The following is a 17,794-nucleotide window of genomic DNA, read 5'->3' as shown; positions in this document are numbered from 1 at the left end:
CGGCCGAGGCGACGGCGCCCTGCGCGCCCGGGGTCGCTGGCCGCCCGACGGGCCTGCCGCGGCCGGAGGCCGGGGTGATGGGCGCGGCCTGGCGCCCCTGCGGGCCCGGCAGCCGTTTCCCGGCCGCTCCTGTCCAACCGCCGCTGCCCGGGAAGCGAGGCGGGGTGGGGACGGGACCCGGGGACCGCTGGGGTTCGGCCGGGGTTCGGCCTCGGGCCGCCTCCCGACCCCGCGGCGACGGCGCTCGAGTGACCGCCCTCCCGGGCGGGCGGAGGCCTGGCGAGCCCCGCGGGGTAGCTGAGACGCGGACCCTTCCTGCGCCACCCCCACCCTTTCCTTTCGTTTCTCCGACACGCCCCGCCAAGTCCAAGAAGGAAGTTTCCTTTTCCTGCCCCTCAGCCCAGGGAGCTGCCCACGGTTCCCTCCAGCCTTGTCTCCCTCTGAAGGGGCTGTTTCTGGGCTTGGCGGTCGGTGGGAGAAACGGAGATCAGCCCTTGCCGGCCAGACTTTGCCACGGCCGCGGAAACTGGAGTTCGGGGCTTCCCACTTACTCTAAAAATAGGAAGCAGTCACAGGGGGGCAGGGAGAGATGGGGAGATTTTTTGTTGTGTCTGTAGTCAAGTGACAGTGGTCTGTTTCGAAGACGCTGGAAGGGGGGAGGTTAACTCTCTCGCGGTATTCCGCAACCCCCGAGGAAGTGTCATTACTGGGGCGCTCTCGGACAGTTTTGTGCAGTCATCACCCACATTACGCCAACTCGGTTAAATCTATGAACAGATGTAAATTTCACCACCACAGAGTTTATAAACAATCTGGTGTTTAAGTGAAGGACAGAGTGACAGTCGCAACATTCTCTTGTAAAGAGAAAACAGGAATTGTTTTCTAGTGTTGCATACCAACCAGATTACAAATACTGAAATGCACATCGGTTGTATTGCTTTACTACTTTCCTTGTCTCCTTTAACCCAGTTTTACTGACAGAGTCGATGTTGTGTTGCTGTATTCTTGCCAATAGAATCATAGAACTAGAGTGAGGTAACAAACTCTGTATATTGTGGGAAAAAAAAAAAAAAACAACTCTGTCAGACTTTTTGCTGGGCATGTGACAGGTTATCTCCAGTCCTTTCTGTAACTTTGCCAGGTAGATGATACTAAACCTCTTTTATATATGAGGAAGCAGTACCAGAGAAGTTAAGCAACTTGCTTAACTTGCACGGCTAGTAAATAGTTCACTGCTGTCTCAACTATTACTGCAAGCTGCTTCTCTCTTCCTGCCTAAGTATTGCAGGTTTAGAATATAGAGAAAAATAAAATGCTCCAGCCTAGACAGACCTTAAAGATCATCGAGTACAACTGGAGCATTTCAGTAACACTTAAATAAATAACACTAAGAGAAGAGAAATTCCTTCTAGGTCTTGATTTACAAATTCCAAAATCTGCATGGTAAGTAATTAGGTTAGCTGCCTTAACCTTATTCTTCTCCTCCTCCTCTACTAAAATATAAGGATTGTTGTAAAAACATTAAAACTTAAAGCTATTTCTTTATTTAAATTAACCTACTTATAATTTAAAAACAAGGTGCAATGAATGATTGAGGGCCTAAATTAATTTTGATTTGTCAGGCGTAATGTTGCCTGTTTTAGAGGCAAAGCCTTTGGTGTTATCTAAGTGAGGATTCCCCTGACTCTATATGCTGAATGTGGACTTGTCACTAAATAATGCCACTGTTAAATAGTTAGATACATTTCAGGTATATAACCCACACTGCTTAAATAAAACACATACTAGAACTTCAATTATCAGCAGGCCCTCCTTTTAAAAAAAGTAATCTGCAAAATGCTCAAAGGATACACTTCCTAAATGAAGTTTAAATTTGTTTAAAAGTCTCTAGGAAAAAAGTTTTTAAATTCTATCCTGATTTATTAGCTATCATATAATTTTCATACCTTCTCCATGTCTGTCACTACTATTCAGGATACTGGTAATACAGCAGTGAATAAAGCAACAAAATGCCTACCCTCCTATTGCTTACTGTTTAGCAAGAGAGGACAACAAGTAAATACATCAGGTGGTGATGGAAAAAAGACAAGAGGGATGGCAGTTATTGCCATATTGTATAGACATGATGGTCAGGACAACTCTTTCTAGTAGGATCAAATTCAAAAAGACCTGAAGATGGTAACTTATTGCCAGTTTTTTGAAGGAAAAGCATGTCAGGCAGAGTGATCAAGTACAAAAACTGAGTTTGCGGAGATATTAGAGAGACCATTGAGAACCATAGCTGATAATAAGACAAGCAAAAAAAGGCAATGTAACTTATGTATAAGTTAGCAGGAGAAGTTAAGAATTTATCCAGCATTGTTTCTTAGATTGCTTTTGGGGTGTGAGAAAAGGATGAGTCAAGGACAACTCCAGGGTTTTTGCTTGAGCCATTTACTGAGAAGAGACAAATTTCAGGAAGAACAGTCACCTTTAATGTATCTTTTTTATTAAGGTTATATCTGTTGGAGATATATTTTGAAATATTTGTGTATAAACATCCCATTCCTGAGATTTGTGTTAAAATATTTCAGAAGGAAAATCTGAGGAGGTGATAATTGAAATAACATTGGACAAAATGTTGAAATGTTCAAAGCTGGGTTATGCGGTTTCCTTATCTTATTATGCTTTTGTATATGTTTGACATTTTCCACAACACTTTTTTAAAAATAAAATATGTGAGGAAAAGATGGCTTCAAAATGTAACATGTCAAATTTGGAATGCTGTGGTACTTTTCAACAAAACACTGCTTTCTCATTTCAGTATTTAGTCAATAACAGTTTCTTCTCTAAATGAGTTTATATCAGTATAGTGCCACAAGTGCCAAGTTTTATGCTAAGAATAGCTAAGAGCTACACCAGTTACTCTTTATAAGCAATTAGGACAGTAGGAGTGGATTCAGATTTCACATTTCTAAATAATTTCCATTCAGATCAAGTTATATCTTAAGCAAGAGACCAATCCCTGGTTGACCAACTGCTATACATTTTTTTCATTTTTACTTTATTTCATTTTACTAAAAATTTTTAAGTGAAAATTGTTTCCTATTTTAAAAAAGTAAAATCAAACTTTTTTATATATTATATATCATATACTTATATGTATACTTATATTACTGTTATATATATTATATGCATTTTATATATATTCATATTTAAGCATATAAACGGGTCTCATCATTCCACTGTTATAAAATTGTTTATATTCCTTGGTACTTTAAAAAGAATGTTAAGGCAAAAATGTATAAATGAATTAGGAATATTTGTTCCCTAAAGGTACACTTGGGTGCTTTTTTGTGTTTAACTTCCTCATAACAATAGAATACAAAAGCATCAGGTAATTTATCCTCTCTTAGTAAGTTACTTTGTGTCATAAAAGCCATTTATTCTTTGAATCAGTCCTTCAGTCCAGACTTCTGTTGAGCATTAAATGTCCCCTTCGACCTTGTCTTTCCTCTTATTCATATATAAACACTGTAGTCAAGTTGGGTTTTTTTTGTTTGTTTGTTTGTTTGTTTGTTTTGTGGGACCCTCACCGCCACCAGGGGAGGCCCCAAGTTTTCTTTTTTTTTTAAATTTCTAAATGATCTTGTGCTTTCCTAACTCCAAGTGTTACAGGGCAGGAAGAGGTGCACCCCAGATCCCCCCAAAACCTGCCTGCTCTAAATGGGTTCTGCCATCTGCTGCATAAACACAAAACGTATGAGACTTTAATGGGAAGGAACTTTAATACAATTAGGAAACAATACAGGAAAGGCAAAGAATATAGTTTCTAAATTAAGCACCCAAAGTTACCCGTCCCCTCGTGGGTAAAACTCCATCCAAATGGGATTGGCCCAGAGCAAGGCCCCAAAGCCTGCCACAAGTTCATAGCATCTTCCAGTGGGGACCCACAGAAAAGGGTCAAAAACAACCAGACAAGCCCGGGAGGAAAAGAGCAAAATCAAAATCAAGATAAAAGCTGCCATTGTTACCTCCCCACGGGTCTTACCCACATCTGTGTCACCCAGTCCATGACCAAAAGACAAGTGCAGTTTCTTCACGTGTCTCTAGGCTCCATGTGCCTCCTCCAGGTCTCCTTCTGGCTCCATCCTGCTGCCTTCCTCAGTCTTCTCTGCAGCTTCTTCTCTCTCTGCTCAGCTCCACCCTCCATTTGGGTGGGGCAGGGAACCTGGAACCTCCCCCTTTCCTGGGGACCACTGTTACACAAGCTTTTGATCATACAGTTAAATTCATCTTGAATATTCTCTGTCCCTTTCTGCATGGTCTTTCCTTCCATAAAGATACAACCTCAATTCCATTTCAGACTACAGGAGCTGGATGTGAAATTCTGTATCATCTTCAATTCTGTGTGATCATCTGACATTTTTCTTCTAATGAACTGTTACATACGGTTCCTTGGAATTCTAAAAATTCTGTTATGGCTTTCACATCTCTAATAGGATTGTATGTCCTAAGGTATCAACTGTTTCTGCCCTCTCGTATCCATTATGGTTCTTCTTAATTTTTATATCATTTTCACCAAGCAAGGTAGTATCCATATGCTAATTTAATGTTAAATAATTTTGTTGGTATTTTAGTGGTTTTTGACCTTACATCTGCTGACCTTGAAGTTGGTTAATATCAATCTAGAATATTAAACTGTTTAAAATTTGACCTGTATTTATTGAGTACTTCCTAGCTGCTTGGCATTAAAAAGAATACAAAGATGAATGAGATCCAGTTCTTCCCTCAAGAGACTTCATAGTCTTGTCTCAAGTTGTCTTAATTAAATATTTTATTTTTGTAGTAAATATCTACTTTATGAATTACTATTTCCTCACTTCATTTGATAAATTTTTCAAGTGGACACATTTTTAATTCAAAATTATATTGAAACAATACTTTGCTTACCATTTTTAAAATAAGAGCATATACTAGGGGGAGCGGAACTTGTTTGCATTTTCTAACATTTCCTTTGAACTGACTACTAGTGTTGCACTATGAACTTCCTGAATGCCAGCTACTTTTCTGAGGGAGAAAAGATTTTAAAATTTAGTTGCAAGCTTGGCCTTGATCTCCTTTTTAATTCACCAAGCAATAAAGATGTGTCTAAGTTGGAGATTTGGAGACCAATATGATACTGCCTTCAATTAACTCCCATCAGATTCTGTCTGGATGGAATTCTACTATGACCAGACACTCTCTCAAGCCCTTTTGTAATCCCATTTCCTTTATAGACTTTAAACTGCAGTAACCTCACTACATATGTCAAAATCTAATAAGACATATCTCATTCATAATGCACTCATTTTCTCATTATGTAAAACCTTTGCATATTTAGTGTTTCCCTAACACTATTCATATCCTTTAGTGCTACTGGTGTTAATTTAGTTATCCTACTACAAAGAAGATGGTTTGTTAAACCTGATGTTAAAATAATAATATATGAGCTTAGAATAGTGGGTCTTTGTCTCAGCTGCACTTTAACATTACCTGAGGAATATTAACAGACAGTACCACAGCTTAAATTAGAAATACTAGTTTAGATGTGGCATCGGTGTTTTTGAGAGCTCCTTCAAGTAATTTCAACGAACAGCCAAAATCAAGTACCAATTGAGAAAAATATACTATAGAGTTACAGATACACATCCTATAGTATATGTATAAAATATACTATAGAGTTTAATATACTATAGAGTTTAAAATCTGTGTTATACATCCCCCCCTCCAGAAATTTACATAACTTTCACCCAAAGAACTGAAGGTAAGAGATTACACAAATAGATGTTTTTGATCACAGACTGTTTTCTTGTAGTCCTTTTTTCTTTTTAGTAAAGCAGGACATGGAAACTGTACTCCTCATTTCGTATAGGTTACGTGCCTATTCTGAAGTAAATGAAGGATTATAGTGCCTGGCATAATGCAGCTGATGCAAAGACACTCCTTAAAGCAGTGTTAGAAAAGAAATATGAAGAAAGGGAGATTGACTTTTTCCTACTGTAATGGAAGAACTATGAAAGAATTGTACATCAAATCACACTGTAGAGAATGTTGAGTTTGCATTTCTGTAATTATACCCTGGATTTTATTGTAGACTTTTCACAAAAGTTTTTAATAAATGTGCTGCTATAATTCATTAAAATGCATATGCTTAAAAAAATGCATATGTTTAAAACCAGCTAATTACCAGAAACTAAAAAGTTTAGTGATTTTGGACATAAAGATGTTGAAAACTAAATTTTTAGGAGTAAATTTTAAATTTTTAGTAATTAGGAAAAGATCTTTTTTTTAGAAAAGAATAGGTCTTTTGTCCATCTGAAAAGGTATCATTATTTTATGTTTATGTTTGGCAGTATTAAGAAAATAAAATCCTTGAGGACAAGAGCCATGTCATATGAGATTATGCATCTCAAACAGAAGAAAAAAATATTCTTCATACAAAATAATAAAAATAAATACACTCCATAAATATTTTGATTAGTAATTTAAATCATCTTAATTTAGCAGAGATAACTCATATTTTATCATAGGAGATACTCTTTAAAATGTTTTAGAGAATAGTGTATGTATTAATATTGTGCTATTTTATTTCCTTAATATGTTGTACCTTCTGATTAGCAATGGAAAAAAATCCTTCAGTCCCCCAAACTGATAAAATAATGGAAAATGTTACGTTTTTAAAGTTACACATTTAAGTAATAAAATTTAAATTTATAATTTCAATGTAAATCTGTAACATTGGCAATGTTCTAATTTTTTATCAGAATTAATGTTCTAATTTGTTATTCATTCTAGATAAAATTAAGGCTACCACCCTTAATTTGGTGATTATTGAATATTGTAGGAAGCTGAGGTGGACTATAGGATATAGCTGCCAAGAATGCTATAAACAAAGACACAGGGACATGGAAGGATAGAATGTTTAGATAATGTTGATAGAAAATATTAATATCTTGAAATCAGCAAGCATTTACTGTAAGGGTAGTATAGTGTAATAAAACTGATTCAAACAGATAGGAAAATTAATCCCAACACTGATACTTATTGGTGCATTTGATATAAAATGCACCAATTAGTGCTTAAGACTTTAGCTTTTTAAAAAATACACTAAGCCCTAACACTGTTAAGAATATAGAAGTAGGGCTTTCTTAGTGGTACACGGGGTTAAGTCTAAGCACTGAAGCTATCGGCAGCCACTGTGGTATAAGTTCGAATCCTGGCCAGGGAACTAACCCACATGGCACAGCAGACATCTCCTGTCTTGCCTGCTACTCCCCTCAGCAGTGTATTTAAGTAGATCTGCCAGTTCTGCTTCCTACTCTGTCTTCAGTGAATCCTTTCACCTCGCCCCCCCATGACCCTCCCACCTGTGGCCTACATCCCAGCTCTTGTATGTATAAGTGAATAAAATAAATCTTTTTTAAAAAAGAATACGCAAGTATAAAAATGGTCCTGTAAATAATCAAAAAATTTAGAAAATGATACATGGCCATATATATAACATACTGAAATGGGAAGTAAAGACTCAAGTCAAAAAAAAAAAAAAAACAACTGTTTCACTTTCAGAACATGAAAACAAGACAGCAGGTAGAATTTATTTATTTATTTATTTATTTTAAGATTTATTTTACTCGTAGAAGAACTGGGATATAGGCCAGAGGTGCTGTAGTGGAGGGGTAAGAGGATTCATCAGAGGCAGAGTAGGGAGCAGAACAGCTGGTTCTACTGAAATACTCTGCTAAGGGGAGCAGTGGGCCAGACAGGAAAGGTCAGCAGGTAGAATTTATTACTAGAGGATGAATACGTTGCTCATGAGAATATTCCTACAGAACTGCAATTTCTAAACAGGTTTTCTGTCATCAGACTCTTTGTCTCATTCATACTTTAGCCTTTTTTATTTTTCCCTTTCTGAAATAAACAATTTATTTTTCCCTTTCTGAGCTGAGCAGCTTTAAATGTTTGTTTCGTTTCTTCCTTTTTGAACTAAGAGTAAAAAACCTGCTTATGTTTGTGTGGAGTCATACTTCTAAGTCACTTTATTTTCTTTGTTACTTGTTCAGACTAATACAATTGAATGATATGTGACAAATACTCATCTTTGCTGTATTATACTTTCACATTCTTTTTCAGTCAAAAAATAAAAGTGTATGTTAATTAGAGATTCCTGTATGGTAATATCATAAGGATCCTCTATGGTGGTATTGTAAGAATCACCGAGAAAGTGTTAAATGAGCAAGCAGGGTGTTTGACCCAAAGATTGAAATGGTTTCTTTTCCTAATAATTAACTTTCTAATTGTTGGTTCTCTGAAATATTATCAGGAAAGACCTTTCTGATATCTAGCTTCTATAAGATAAATTAAGTGACTATTTCTTTAATGACTGTTTATAAACATTGTTAGTTATTTCTAGCCTGTAGCTTTAATTCTAGTGTTTTTCTGAAACATGGTAAAAGTCTGACATAATTTACATGCTAAGAAAAACTAGGCATCTATGTCTAGATAATATTTTTCATTTAGCTTGCCATAACAGAGACCATGTTTTCTAGTTCTTAGGCGGAGTGCCTTGCACAAACATTGGCCTAATACTGATTTTTTAATTGTTGATATGCTTATTGTTATATTAATCTGTTCTTGATTTTTAAATAAAATTAAGAATGTCTGCAAAGAAATGCTACTTAGTATGCATGAAGATGAATCCCCTAGAAATGCAGCTGTAAGATAAGTTGTTAGAGAACACTATGCTCTTACACCTTCCACAGTCTTGCCTAAGATCTTTACACTCATCCCTTAGATCTTTACCTGTCCTATTACCATTTGGTCTCAGGTTAGTCTATTTCTTCTTCCAGGCCCAGATTGCATATCCCCTCTGCACCCCCCTTTGAAGGCTTTTCTGTTCCCCCCTCTCCCTGCAGAATGAATTCTTTCCTCTTTACTTTCATTCACTAATTCACTCAGTTAATCTTGTAGTTGCTTTCAGGAAACAAGAGAACTGCCTCTGTTGTTCCTTTTTTAATGTCTTTGTAACCTTATTATCAAATTATTTATTTACTTGTTTGATGTCTGTCTTCCCCATTAAAATGGCTCTTCCTAAGAGCCAAAACCTAATCTGTTTTTTGGTCACTGAAATTCATATGCTTAGAATAGTGCCTAGCACATACGTAAGTGCTTAGCAAATATTTAATGAAGGAATGAATGGAATGGAATATACTGCTTATTAAGGGAAAATTGATGTGTGTGGTCCTAATTTTCAAGGTGCTAGGTGAAGAATTTTAATTTAATTTTAATTTTTTAAGGTGCTAGGTGACTGTACCCAGTGCTTGTATAAATAAATAAATAAATCTTAAAAAAAAAAAGATACTTAAAATAATAAAAATTAGGGCCTCCCTGGTGGCGCAGGGGTTAAGACACAACCTATGAAGCTATCCGCAGCCACTGCAGCACGATTTCGATCCCCCGCCAGGGAGCAACCCACATGGCACAGCAGACCTCTCCTTACTTGCCCGCTGCTCCCCTCAGTAGTTGCTCATCCTTTATAGATGATGCTTGCCTGGATCTGTGCCCTTTCTCTCTTTTTAGTTGCTTTATCTGGGAAATGCTTTATTTAACCATTGGAGATAGACGTGAAATTCTAACCTATACTACTATAGGAGGTCTATAGCTTAGAATTGTCAGAAATCTATCGAGAATATCAGAATATTCTTGTAAAAATGAGATTGTAAGGTTATCCAACCGTCCTTTCCTCAGTTATACAGTACTGCAAGTTTATGGACTTAGGCTATAACTTTGGAGGTCCTGTTCTCTGCTCTACCCATCGGGCCAGGGCTTGGCTACAGCCCAGTCACAAAATGACCCTAAGGCATTGTAAAAACTATTGAAGCTGTTCTCACTAGTGCCTGAACTTTACCTTCAGTTGAGATGTAACCAGAAATTTTATAAATAAAATTCTCGAGAGCCTTTCTGCTAAAAGTGCTAGGTGATTATCAATTGAAAATGTTAGGTTACTGAAAGAAACAGATAATAAAATTCAGAAAAATAGAGCAGCAGAAGATACTTTAAGAAATGAGAGGAAAAAAAGCAAAATGAACATTATATTTTGTAAGCTAGAAATGAGTCATGACTAATGAATATGAAATTAGCGCTAGAGTTTCTAGAGAACTACATGATAAGCATCTTGAATTATCACCTCTAATATTTAATTAAAATTATGCAAAAGTGTCCCATGACAATGTTTTTCCTTCTTTATTATTGAATGGACAGTGCTACCTTTCCTTTAAAAAAAAGATACTTAAAATAGGGCCTCCCCGGTGGCGCAGTGGTTGAGCGCTGGGCTGTGAAGCTGCCCACAGCCTCTGTAGCGCCAGTTTGATCCCTGGCCAAGGGGCAAGGGTCCCACATGTCATGCAGACCTCTCTTGTCGCCCGCTGCTCCCCTCAGCAGTGTCCTCTCTCTGTCTGCCTGTTCTGCTCCCCGGTCTGACTCTAGTGAATTTTCTCACCCTCCCACACTTCTGACTGTACCCAGTGCTTGTATAAATAAATAAATCTTTAAAAAAAAATACTTAAAATAATAAAAATTAGGGCCTCCCTGGTGGCACAGGGGTTAAGACACAACCTATGAAGCTATCCGCAGCCACTGCAGCACGAGTTCGATCCCCGGCCAGGGAGCAACCCACATGGCGCGGCAGACCGCTCCTTACTTGCCCGCTGCTCCCCTCAGCAGTGTATTTCAGTCAATCTGCCTGTTCTGTTCCCCACTCTGTCTCTGGTGAATGCTCTCACCCACCCACCCCCCACACCTCTGACCTACACCCCAGTTCTTATATGCATATATAAATAAATCTTTAAAAAATAATAATAATAAAAACTGTTGTGTTGAGTGTATTTAGCTACATTTTATGATTTGTGAAAGATACCTCTATAGTATGAATAGGATATGTTCTGGAAGTTAGCATATAAATCAATTGCTAGAACATATGCTAAAGAAACAACTTAAATGATAGTTTCCCAGAGCATGCCATGAAAGCCTGTCTACCTTTTGTGATTAAAGTGCCAATAATAAAAAGCCACAGTGAATACAAACAGCCCTTTTAAAAATAAAATAGGAAGGGAAGAAAATAAATGAATAAAATAAAAATAATGATTACCAGGCACTAAACAAAATGATTTACATATATAAATCACACTTAATTCTCAAAGTACTGTAAGATATGCATTGTCTCTCTTTTTTGACAGGATAGCGAAGGAATAAATACTCAAAAGCTTGTTCAGGTCACAGAGCCTTGTAGCTCAGATTTGAATTATGATCCAATTGACTCGGTGCTCTTATTTCCTTACCACTATCTTATCGTACCTTTACGTGTAAGAAATACTTATATTTTGTGTACCAGGCAGTATGGTAGATTTTCTGCAGAATTCCCACTACACATTTTTGCAGAACTAAGGATACATGTTAACTATGTTAGCTGTAAGATACAGTCGTCGTGAGTGCCACAGTAAAGTTACAGATAAATTACCATATGGGCATTTACATGCTCTGGTTTACAGACAAGTATTTGTATCTGTGGAATTGTTTGGATTTGAGTTTATAATAGAGGTTCCTAAAATGTGTTTGAGGTATATTTATCTATATATGTATAATCAATAACAGTTCACTGAAGAAAAGCTTGGCCAGGCTGAGAAGACAGAATTGGATGCTCACTTAGAGAACCTCCTTAGCAAAGCTGAGTGTACCAAAGTATGGACAGAAAAAATAATGAAACAAACTGAAGTGTTATTGCAGCCAAATCCAAGTAAGAAACTTTACATCTATCTTATTTACTAATTTTATTTTATGTAAAAATAAAGTTTTAATAACTATTGGGAATCAGAATTTTTTGGTTTGTAGCTTTGGGAATCTACCAGTGAGTGAGTGAGTGAGTGAGAGAGAGGAGAGAGAGAAAGAAAGAAAGAGTGTGTGTGTGCGCGCGCGTGCGCGCGTGCATGCGCTTTTGATGATGAAATGGGTGATAAACAGTTTTCTTTGTACTTTCTAACAAACTGACAAATAACTTTTTTTAGCCTCTGTAGAATCCTCTTGAAAGTTAAATTTCACACAGTGACTTTGAATTTCTTTAAGAGTTATAAAGAGCTGTGGGGGGAAAAAAATCTTTTTCTCCAGGGTGTGAAAAATTAAAGGAAATAATCAAAGGAAAATTATATAGAAGCTTAGTTAGTTATCAATTACTTATGTTTGTTAGGTTTTATATTTTTACATAAGGTATTCTCTTCGATTTTCAGACAATTCAGATTACCCAATTCAATGACCTTGCAGATATAGTTAGTACACAGTATAATTGTTTATTGAATGAAACTCAAAAATAAACTTTTTATCCAATGTAGCATAGTTAATTAAAAGTGGAATTTGAATTATAACCAAGTATATTGACACTCAATTTTTTCAGTATGAGCTTTACATATCAGAACTTGAAGGGCAAAGGCCATAACCCAAGCTACTTCTCCATTTCCTTAGTATTGCTGTGATCATGTTGTGAAATACTATAAACCCACTTTTAAAGACTAACTTAAAGTTCCAAGCTGTAAACTTTTTTGCTACTACTACATAAACCTCAAGAAATACAAAACATTGGTAATTCTGTGCCAGCTTAGTTATACTGTGTTAACCTTTAAATAAGCCTTTCACACTTTGAGTGAGGCCTGTTATCATTGGACACCATGTATTATTTCTTATAAATTTAAAGTCACTTAAATTACATATCATGGCACTTAAATAAAAAAAAAAATAGAGATTTTCCTTTTGTTCATTCTTTGCTTTGTCCAGAGTTTTTGACATATGTAGTTATCCTACATATTTTTCTCAATGGCAGATAAGAATGGTATCAGTGTAAAGAAGTCACAATCACTCATACAATACAACTTTATGTTAATGTTTCACTAAGTAGTAACAGTGCTTGTGTGTGTGTGTGTGTGTGTATGCGTGCATGCATGCACACACGCACACACTCTGGTTATGAAGTTACATACAGATTTTTAGTGTCAGATCAAATCCTCGTTTTCTTATAAGCTCTGTTATTTTTAGTGTGTGATTTTCCACAACTTGGGGTTTTTCAGAAATATATTTTGTACATAGCAGAATTACTCGCATATTTTAAATTTTTGTTATTACCTATTGAAATAAAACATTAATATACCAAAATTTTATTAACTGAATGAAATCAACATTGTATTCAACTTTAAACATTTGATCAGATAAGTAGAAAGAAAAGCAAAGTTAAGAATTGCTCTCAGTAAGAAAATAAAATTCTGAAATTTAATTAGTATCTTCTAAATAGTTACGTATTGAACTCATTTTGATTTTAACTAAATCAAAGATGTTTTAATTCCAGCTTTAAAACTCTTTAAAACTCTTTTGATGATGCAACGATTTTTCGAGTATTATTACAACCACCTATCTTGTGTATAAGTATGTACCAGTTTCTAAAGTGTTTATGTTACTGGTTTAGCTCATTTGTAAAATTTTCAGTTTACTATATTAAACTTTCACTTGTAGAAGAATTATTTATATGAGCTTATGGTAAGGGAAGGAACAAGGTTAACTTACTTAGATTGTAAAATTAATTAATACTAAATGTATTTGTTCACTATTACACTAACCAAGTGTGTTAGTAACCAAGTGTAATTACTCAGATTTTTGGTTCATTTTTACTAATGTTCTGTTACTGTTTTTAACCTTTTATCTTATATTTTAAGCTTATTTTTTAATGTTAAAATCTTTTGAGTGAATACATGTTCAGAGGTGTCTACATATTTATGTACTTTAAACATAAGTTTTTGTTTAAAGCCACAGTTTCATAATACTAATCTCTAGTATTGGAAGCCTGGGTGGTTCTATTTCTTTAATTCCCATGCCTATATTTAGAATTAGGGGTGGAAATGGAAGCAGGAAAGTGTGCTATAGAGAAAAGAGAGACAGACTATACAAATGAGGCAAAGGCGGCACATTCATTAGATATTAAGTGAATACTCAGCACATTTCTGTAATTTACAATCCCATGAAATATATAATAGTTTTACTTTATCAAATTTATAAAATATAAATTTCTCAGAACTATATAATACTCTTAACATGTTAATTAAAGTTTACATATAGGGTATGTGCTTGAAAGCTTTCTAACTTCACATTTACTTTATAAGTTGCAATCTTTTTAATAGTACTAAACTAAACAGTCTTTTAAATAATTTGGTTTTGAAATCATTGGTAATTTTAAACCTTTCTCCTAGATGCCAGGATAGAAGAATTTGTTTATGAGAAACTGGATAGAAAAGCTCCAAGTCGTATAAACAACCCAGAACTTTTGGGACAATATATGATTGATGCGGGGACAGAGTTTGGCCCAGGCACAGCTTATGGTAAGCAAAAGGCAAATACAATCTAATAATATCTTTATTTCTATATTAATATCATTAACATTTAATGTTAGAATCAATTTTAGCTTTAAATTTTTTTTGTTAAAATTTTGAATGTAACACCTCTGTTGTAAATTTCTTGTGGCATTTTGCAATTTTTGTTTACATATATCTCTTCTTTTATTGATTTCTTGATAGCTTATTTCTGTATTAAAGCACTTGTCACATAGTGAGTGGCTGAACAAATCATTAGTGCTTTTATTACACAGTATTGTTAGTACCACAAAAATGTGGATAATCATTATTTTTAATGTCTGGTTATTTGGATTATATGGCATTTCTGTTTTTCTCTTGTATATAATTTTCTGTAATCATGTTTTACAGAAATGCCAACTTTATTAGTTGTTGTGCATTCTTTGATGTATATAACTCAGAATCTCAAAGTTGGACATTTATTTTATCCTGCAAATCTAATTTTCTTACAACATGACACAGATTTCTATAGCTTTTTTTCTTGGTGTGCATGGCAAATAGCTCTCTTTATACTAAAACTTCTACAAGAAATTTGGTCCTTGTTTGGAAATGAAATAGATAAATTATTTGCTTTAGATAGTCTTGATTTATGAAATAGCTCATAAATGCTTGGATTAAATGAACTTAAGTTTTAGTACTTGACTGCATCAGCATAAATAACCTAAATAATGTGAAATTAATGCCACTGATCCATTGCTGGTGTTTAGATGTGCAACTTCAAAACTTTTATATTGTGTTCTTCAAAGGAGAATTCTTTCAAGTCAGAAAATGCTTAAAATTTCTGTACTTCAATTTCTAAACACTGATTGTTAATCTTAGAAAAACTTCAGACATTAAGCAGATTTTTTAATTGCCTGGTTGTGCCTGATGTCATTAGATCCTATGGTCAAAATAATATATAAAGTCCCCAGCCCTTTCTTTTACCAAGCTTAAGCCCTAATGGAATAGAAACATTTTTTTCCTCTCTTAGTCTGCTTAATCTGTTCACATCTCCAGTAATTCCAGGTGACTTACACATTTTATTAGAATTGGGTGTGTGAATCTGTTTATTTGTAATTGTTTCTAGCTATCAATTGAGTTTTCCATTGTGCTGAGCATTATATAATAATATGTATTATTTCAGTCAATTCTCATTTATATACTTCTTAAAATGCAAATCACACAATTCATCCATGATCACACAGCTAATAATTCAAATATATCTAATCTCAGTCTTAGAGGAAGAATTAAAACACACACAATTAAAACAGAGGTAGAACTAGTAATGGAATCTCGGTCTTGTGATTTCACTCTGTTTTCCACTATACTTGCCCTATTTCAATATTAGGGTACTATATATGTGTTGTAAAACATGGATCAATTTTAATTTAAGATATAGTATATATATTACTATTTCTAGGTACTTCAGTACATAAATGTAGAAACAAGACAAATTTTGATTTGATCTATTTGAAAATATATTTTAAGCTTTATACTGTTACCAACATACTACACTATTTGAACTGTGACTATAAATACTTAGTAGTATATCTGTCCACTTTTGTCCCATTGGTAAAATCAGTACAATTAACTATGCTGTGGTAAGAAGTTAATCTTTGTTGTTTTCATTTAGATATTTATAATCTTAAATTTACTTTTATTTATTTTTAAGTAAACAAGTAACAACTAACTTTAAAGCAGATCAAATAGCTAATTTATCTTTATATGATTTTATTTTTTACATTACCAGACAGTGGTTTTTAAAAAAAAAAAAAAAAAAAAAAACTCTTTTCCTTTCTAGGTAATGCCCTTATTAAATGTGGAGAAACACAAAAACGAATTGGAACAGCGGACAGAGAGCTAATTCAAACATCAGCTTTAAATTTTCTCACTCCGTTAAGAAACTTTATAGAAGGAGATTACAAAACAATTGCTGTGAGTTGAAAAATACTACCTTTCTTAGTAAAATAATTTACAACTGTAAAGTTTTTAATGATTAAAAGCTAAAGATTATATAGATGTGGCAAATTAGAGCATTTAAATAACTGCTAGTTAAGTACTTTCAACAGAACACAAAACTAAACCAAAATTAAGAACAAATGATGATATGGACTCTATTTTTATGTCCCTATAGTATCATTAATTACTAAGATGCCTTTTCATCCATTCTTACTGCTAGCATTGAAATCTGTGGAGAGGTATTTGGAAAGATAACAAAATTATATTACACAGTAGCACCATACTGTCACCATAGTAGCACCCTAATTTAAACTAGGGACCAGAAATCTAATCACTGGAAACCGTATTTTTGGCTTTTATACTTCCTGTCTTTTTGTATCTTTAGAAGTCCATTATCTGTGTTATATCATTTCCCAAACTCAAGATTTTTGTAAGACTGCTCTTTATTGTAACTGCTTCTTCAAACTTTAATCCTCAGATTTCTTATTACAAAATATTGTAGAAACTCTTATTTATAATAAATTTGTCTTAGGGTAAACACATGTTTGGACTCAGACAGAGGAAGGTCGACCAAGTTGAAATATCATTTAAAACACATTAGATTGTCAGTAGGGTGAAGTTTGAGATATGAAATCTTGTGGACTTATTATAGAAACTGGACGTTCCCGTGACCAATTCTAAGCTATCACACTAATGTTTATTCATAACCAGGGGATTAGATAGCTGAATGGTCACCTAGTAGCTAATTTTATAATCATAAACCTTTGCCTATCAGATAATATATACTTAAAGGAGAATAATACCTTTAAATGTGTATCTCTTTGTGGATTTTAGCACCACTAGCCTTTTTTTTTCTCTACTATATTTATAGAAAGAAAGGAAACTATTACAGAATAAGAGACTGGATTTGGATGCTGCAAAAACCAGACTAAAAAAGGCAAAAGCTGCAGAAACTAGAGCTTCAGTAAGTAGTATTTTTTAATAGAAAAATACTTTATGTTAATAACTTTAAAACTTGTAAAATAATTTGACTTATATACCACATTATATATCCTCACTTCTCATGTAAGCCACAGTCTATCATTGAGACAAGAATATGACTTTAGGATATTGTTTTTGTGATTTTAAATACTTAACAAAGTTAATACATCCAAAATAATTTTTTAAAAAAGTCATATCAAGAGGCAGTATTCTTATTTCAGCAATACACCTGTTACTAAAACAAAAATTATAAATGTTTTTAAAGTTGTCACATGTTCTTTAAATGCCCTCGGTGGTGATGGCAAGTATGTCCTTTGGAGATATTTATTATACTTGAAATAGAAAAACAGTAATTATAGTGAGAATACATCAAGTTTGAGAATGTTTGTGTGTGGCTTAAATATTAGATGTGGTGCCCA

At 34.6% G+C, this 17,794-nt stretch overlaps 1 protein-coding gene across 4 annotated transcripts in view; it reads left to right on the top strand.

Annotated features, from left to right (window-relative positions):
• Nucleotides 1-17,794, top strand: part of SH3GLB1 (SH3 domain containing GRB2 like, endophilin B1) — a 38,358-nt gene that overhangs the window by 7,235 nt on the left and 13,329 nt on the right. For 3 of the 4 annotated variants that reach the window (XM_054691415.1, XM_037501451.2, XM_037501452.2), the window contains exons 2-5: nt 11,668-11,809; nt 14,298-14,426; nt 16,237-16,370; nt 17,266-17,358. In XM_054691415.1, coding sequence (XP_054547390.1) covers nt 11,773-11,809; nt 14,298-14,426; nt 16,237-16,370; nt 17,266-17,358 — 393 coding nt within the window. In that variant the 5' untranslated portion in view covers nt 11,668-11,772. Of the gene's footprint in view, nt 1-1,420; nt 1,444-11,667; nt 11,810-14,297; nt 14,427-16,236; nt 16,371-17,265; nt 17,359-17,794 lie in introns of those variants that run through there. The other variant, XM_054691414.1, reaches the window with a different exon arrangement.

Source organism: Talpa occidentalis, unplaced genomic scaffold (genome assembly GCF_014898055.3).
Source record: "Talpa occidentalis isolate TD23 unplaced genomic scaffold, MPIMG_talOcc4v2.1 talOcc4.9, whole genome shotgun sequence".
In the NCBI taxonomy this organism is placed as follows: domain Eukaryota; kingdom Metazoa; phylum Chordata; class Mammalia; order Eulipotyphla; family Talpidae; genus Talpa; species Talpa occidentalis.
The sequence above is the reverse complement of the archived record's forward strand: the minus strand, read 5'-3'. Positions and strand labels throughout refer to the sequence as shown.